The following is a 6,000-nucleotide window of genomic DNA, read 5'->3' as shown; positions in this document are numbered from 1 at the left end:
TGTTTGTAAATTTCATATTTATTATAACAAAAATTATGACATGTTCATTTGTGCATTCGGCTTTAATATAACTCTTGGTATGTAAATGTTCTACAGCAAATGAGCTCTATACAATCATGCTGGTTGTGGCAGCAATAAGGAACACAAATAAAACATGTCTGCAAAAGTAAGGAAAGAAAGAGACCAGAGGAAAAAGTGGGTTTCTTTCAATGGTCTATACCATCTAAACTCTAGCTAACTTGTACGCAGTCACTCAGTCCGTTATGTTTAATGACCATGGCCCAAAGAGTTGCTTAAGAAAAAGGTCAGTTTTTCACGTTGTGTCCTTAATGCCAAGGCTACAAAACATGTAAGCGTCACTATACAACACTGAGCTATTTACAGTAGTTTCCCAATCAACTGTTCTCTCAGAGAAAATTAGTGAATCTCAGTGACTTAAGTCACCTGAAAGAGTAAAGCAACTCCTAGGAGTTAGTCTCCATATTCTACAAATGTCTATCATTTTCAAGACCAAAAAAAGCCTTTTCTCTCAAAGAAATACAGTATTACAATATTACTTAAATCATTTAGCACTGGCTACTGCCCTGCTTTTCAAACAAAACAAACAAGCCATTTTAAAAAATATTACATCATCATCTGTTTCTCAGCAATATATTAAACCTTTTTATTATTTTTTTGTTTTTGTTTTTTTTTGTTTTTACACTTGATATGTTAAGGGAATATTAACTATTTTAAACTTTACTGGTAAAGCGTCTCTAGAAGAAAGTCCACGAATATTAAACCTAAGAAACCGAAAAGCTGCAGTTATCTGTAGTGGCAGGATAAGGAAAAGGAAGTGTATAAAGGAAAAGGAGAAGGAAAACCCCTGCTGTAGCGTGAGCCCACTGGGTCCTGCACTCAAGTCTCCTTGTTTGTTAGTTTAATTGCGAGCAGTAGAGTGGGTCATAGTGGTGTATCGTAATAGTCTGCCAGGTGGTCCATCTGATACTGCCGCTGCTGCTGCTGCTGTTGCTGCTGCTGCTGCTCCTGGTGCTGTTTCATGATCTCCTTGACCTCTTCTTCAAGCTCTGGGGGGATGATGAACTGGTCATCCGGATCTGGCTGTGCCGGAGCAGCAAAGTATCCCCCTGTTTTTCTGAGAGGTGCATCCGTCGCGACTTCGATCAAGTTATGGCTCCTCTCTTGCGGCGCCACTGAGCCGTTGCCCCGTCGGCGCCCTATTGTGCCCGTGGCAGAATACTCAGCTTTCCTGGGAAGACCGGGCTCATCCTCGTTGGCACTGATGACGATACCTTCATCACTGGCTTCCACAGGCACTTGGAGAAGCTGCTTCTCCTTCGCTCGGCTGCAGTGGATGTCCACCTCCACTTCCACGCGGCTGCCGTTGGTGAACACCCCCTCTATGGGCTCCTCATCATCGCTGTCAAGGCCGTTGTCGGAGAAGGCGCTGGAGAAAGTGGCACTGGAGAGCTGCCGCTGGAAAGAATTGGACAGGCAGACGGGGTGCAGCATGCAGCGCTGCTCCCCAGGGTAGGCTGGGCTGTTCTCGTTCATGGCGACCTGCGGAGGCTCGTCGGAGGCTGTGGACCCCACCTCGCTGCTCATCTCTGAGGTGGAGATCTCGCTGCTGATCTCGGAAGCCATGCCGCTGCTCGAAGACGGCATCCCGAGAGCATCCGCAGGCCTGTCCTTGATGACCACGTTGACGGACTGGGGGAAGATGCCAGGGCTGGGGGGTGGGACCCCATTAAGCTCACAGCAGCAGAAGCTGTCCTCCGTCACATTGAGCTGGACCACAACGGCGCTGATGCTGTCGTTGCAGCCGTAACTCTGGGCCAAAGTGCAAAGCTTCTTCGCAGCTGCCAGCGCATCAGGCACGTTTCTGACTGCTTCCACTGCCTCATCCATCGAGAGGCTGTCCCACAGCCCCTTGCTCCCCAGAATGAAGAACTCATCTTGCGGAGTTAAGGTAATGGACTGGACGTGAGGACGCGGCACAACACTCGGGTGAAGGAACGTGTATCCCAGGATTCTTGTTGAATCCGTCACACCATTCACTTTGCCATCCTGAAATGAGAGAGGAGACAAAATTGAAAACAACACAAAGACACATGGCACTCACATCTCCTCCGTGTGTCTTACCAGTGTCTGTTCCGCAGTACCCCAGACACAGCCATTTACAGGTAAGAATATGGAAAAGAGGTGACTTGCAAGAAAGTGACAGAGCTGGGATCAGAACACAGCAATGGCTGGTTTCCAGCCTTGCACTGAGCCTCCTACACCCTACTGATTTGTCATCAGCATCACCTATCCAGACCAACAAAGCAGAAGCCTGCAACAAAGAAACATCTATTCTGCTTCTGCAGCTGTGGGAGCCAACTGGACTAATGTTTTACCCATGAGTCAGACTTATCCCTCCTCCACCCACGATATCTGGCTTTATGCAGTGCAAAGTCACACACAGCTCCATTTGATATAGGGGCAGGTCATTCAGTTATGACTCTTCTCTTGCAGCTGTAACAATTGTAGGTTTCATCTTGGCTCATCACTCTGGAAACAAAAGTTCGTTTAAAAAAAAGGCTTTAAATGAAGCATGCAAGTCAAATGCAGCAGAGAGCAAGTCTGCATTTCTCAGTCAGCTGCACTGTAGTGAAATGTTTTACATGCCCCAATTACTTACTGTGCTTCCACTTAGATATGACATTTCCAAGGGGAGGCAGAGTAATATCTGAAGGGAAAACACCAGTAAAAATGGGCATATTTGAGAAGTAAATCCCTTGCACGTCCAAATCCCAGGCTCCTGTCCTGGTTAGAATCTGAGCTGCCAGAATAAGCAGAGCAAGCATCTGAAACAGCAGGTCTGGTTATCTGTCAGCCTGTTGGGGATAGCTGCAGCCTACTAATTGTGTGTTGGAGACCAACAACAAAGGTGAGGATTTATGCTCCTTTGGTCCAGATGATGACAGCAGTGGTTATTATACAACAACAAAAAAAAACACAGAAAAGCAAACCAAGAGTAAAAAAGCTTCCCCTTTAAAGCCACTCAAAAGAAAAAAACCTTGTCGGCTTGTTAACTTCCCCATTAGGAGCCTGACAGAAGTGATAAGCCATCAACATGCATGAAATCAGTGAGTCATCTTAAGAGTCTGTGCAGAAATTTCCCTTTTCCTTTACAGAACAGCATAACGAGCATGCCTCAGTGATGCACACTATGTTGGAGTGACTCCCTTCTAACTTGTCACATTTGAGATTCCAATCATCACCTTTTCCTGGCAAGATTAATGGGCACACGATTTATTACACACACACACAAACCTCCTCACGGCTGTACAGCAGTGAGTATTGTGCCCTTTCCTCCCCCATTAAGAGGATACAATATTTCTCTGTTCCTATGCATGTGTCACACAAGGCAAAGCACAGCTGACAGTAGTGGCTTTAAGCTTGTAGAAAGGGAGCAAATAGCTTCCTCCTCTCTCGTGGCTCTTCAGCTGAGCATAGGACGGGTTTTCCTTTGGGGCAATGCTCTCTTCGAGAGCGGTCTGTCAGAGGACAGCTCTGAGAACACAGGAGCTCAGACAGCAAAGTCATCCTGGCAGGATTAAGTCGTCTCCCAAGGGAAGGACAGCATTGTTCTGAGTGCTCAGCCCTCATCTTTCTGGATTGGAGGGGCTCTTCATGACAGCACCAACACAGCACTCCCCCACAACAGGAGGAGGGCCTCGGCTTTCCTGTGTCACCACGACATGCTCACAGCTGCTCAGGCTCTGAAGCTAACTGAAATCTGGCTTGGCAATGGGATGGAAAAACAACTTGATTGCATGATATGAATCACCTTGAAAGGAAAAGTGCTACTCTGGAACCCATGCTATTAACAACACCTCTTAGAGGTTTCTAATACAGATGTGTAATTTCATATACCATCATGCAAATGTCCTCAAAGGAAGCTGCAGCTTGCAGCAGTCCTCCTTTCACATCAACATCCGAGTTCTCTAACCTCTGTGATAATGGCCTTATGCTGCTTAATCCTCTTCAGTTCTTCTTCACAACTCATCACATAACACCTGGACAAAGACAGAGGTTTCCCATTCCGGCAGAGAACAGTTTGGCACTTCCCCACATTTGCTGAGGTTAACGTGAAGCATCCGCCAGGGTCCATGGGATCATGTTTTATATGGCAAAGAACAGCAGAGCCTCCAAGTTTTTGTCCAGCTGTTCCAAGTTTCCTGGAATTTAAACAAAACAATGATTGTTCTTTAATTGAAAAACAAGTGTTATGGGTACTAAGGAGAAACAACTGCTATTCTGCAACCACAAGCACTCAGGGCATTGACTCTACTGGATCACTGGGACAGAAACGAACGTCTTCACTGAAGACGATAGCAACACTGCAGAGTAATCACGTACAACTCTCAGGCAGTGTGCTATTTACAGCAAGATGCAGATACTCAAGTCTACTCAATTTTAGAAAGAAAAATCTTTGCACTTGTAAGAGTCACACAGTCAGCACTCTTTCTCTACATCTTAAAGAAGTCTGATTTAAAGGTCAGCTGCAGGGAAGCAAAGAGGGTTAGAAAAGTATTGAAGGCTACTAAGTGAGTACAGGTAGGGCTTAAAAAGGGGGTCATATTATCCAGACAGAGCTTTGGAATAGTAAAGTCTTTAGCTTCAGGAGACGAACAGTAATTTTAACTCTAGAAATTCCAGTTTTGAGCAAAAATAGATGTTAGAGGTTCATTGTTTTGTGATGCCTTCAGAATAATGCTTTTAAAGTATCAAACAACGACCAAAAAAACCACAGTAGTTGTTAATTCCACTAAAAGAAGGCAGACTTTTCATTTACCACATAAAACAGGTTCTTTGAAATATTTAAGTCTGGTGTTTTAGCAGGGGTCACAGTAAAAACAGAAACAGAACAAAATAGATAAAACTAAAGTTTTCAGAATCTTGTCATTAGAATGTACGCTTATTTTAATACTATTCATTTTACTTGTTTAAATTGAAATACGACTGTGAAGAAAATTCTGTCCTTCCCAGTTGCTTGTTTATCAGGGCCTCCACCTAGAGTAATTAAGAACTAGAACAATTAGAAAGCTGATTACAGAGGCTACTAAAATTTATATTAAGGCTAGGTATAGCTAGCAAGAAGTTTTGATTCAAAATGGTGTGGAAATAATGCACAACTAAACTCGTACCAAGGCTTCAATATGCTTTTCTATTTTTTTTAAAGGCACTTCAAGAATGTTGCATAGTATCTGTAGTAATTCCTCAAGGAATGGTAACATGCAACTAGAATGAGTATTATTTCTGTTTCTCCAAGGGAGTGATTAGCTTATTTTGATTTGAATCTCCCCTCCCACTCCCCTTCAAATGCAGTGGGTTTTTTTTCCAGGAATACCACATTCCTGCGAAAGCCTGCGAGTAGTAAAAAAAACAGCCAACACGGTAAGTACTTTCAATATGTAAATTTATATCATTTTGATGATTTTAAGTATATGGCAACCTTCTTCTCAGCTACTAGTCTAACCAAGGCACTAAGTAATTGTGGGAAATCAGCTTTTTTTTTCCTCTTGTGTTTGTAAGGTTCAATACCATCCTAATGCTTCTCTTTCCCAATATCAGAGTTGGAATGCTTTCCCTTCCAAAACTGCAGCCATTGAACGACTAGTGATCCTACTTTCAACTTGATCCATTTCCTTCATCTCTGAGCTGCTTATTTGCTTTCTCCTTTGTTTCCCTGACCTCTTTGTGCGCTTTTGTTCAGTTCCCTTCATACTCCTTCCTCACTCAGTGTCTCCCCAGGCACAATTTCTTGTTCTGTCAAGAACAGCACGCATACACACAGATCTCCCAACCACCACACATAGCTGCTATTACACTCACAGCTATTGTATCACAATCTCTTCGGATGAGTCGTGCACAAATAATATTCTAAGGTCAAAGGAATGACATGAAACAGACATTTTTCAGGAAGTCAGAATATATATTTTTAAATATTTGCGT

The 6,000-nt window shown here is 43.6% G+C and overlaps 1 protein-coding gene across 1 annotated transcript in view; it reads right to left on the bottom strand.

The window, feature by feature from the left end:
• PHLPP1 (PH domain and leucine rich repeat protein phosphatase 1) overlaps positions 1–6,000 on the bottom strand; it is a 132,167-nt gene continuing 126,167 nt past the window's right edge. Inside the window, exons 16-17 of the mRNA XM_080578372.1 lie at positions 3,995–4,223; positions 1–2,067 (exon numbers count right to left, since the gene is read on the bottom strand). Coding sequence (XP_080434498.1) covers positions 943–2,067; positions 3,995–4,223 — 1,354 coding nt within the window. The 3' untranslated portion in view covers positions 1–942. The remainder of the gene's footprint in view (positions 2,068–3,994; positions 4,224–6,000) is intronic.

The sequence above is a fragment of the Anser brachyrhynchus genome (assembly GCF_964034855.1).
Source record: "Anser brachyrhynchus genome assembly, chromosome: 2".
NCBI classification, from domain to species: Eukaryota; Metazoa; Chordata; class Aves; order Anseriformes; family Anatidae; genus Anser; species Anser brachyrhynchus.
Note: the sequence above shows the minus strand (reverse complement) of the source record. Positions and strands in the feature narration are given on the sequence as shown.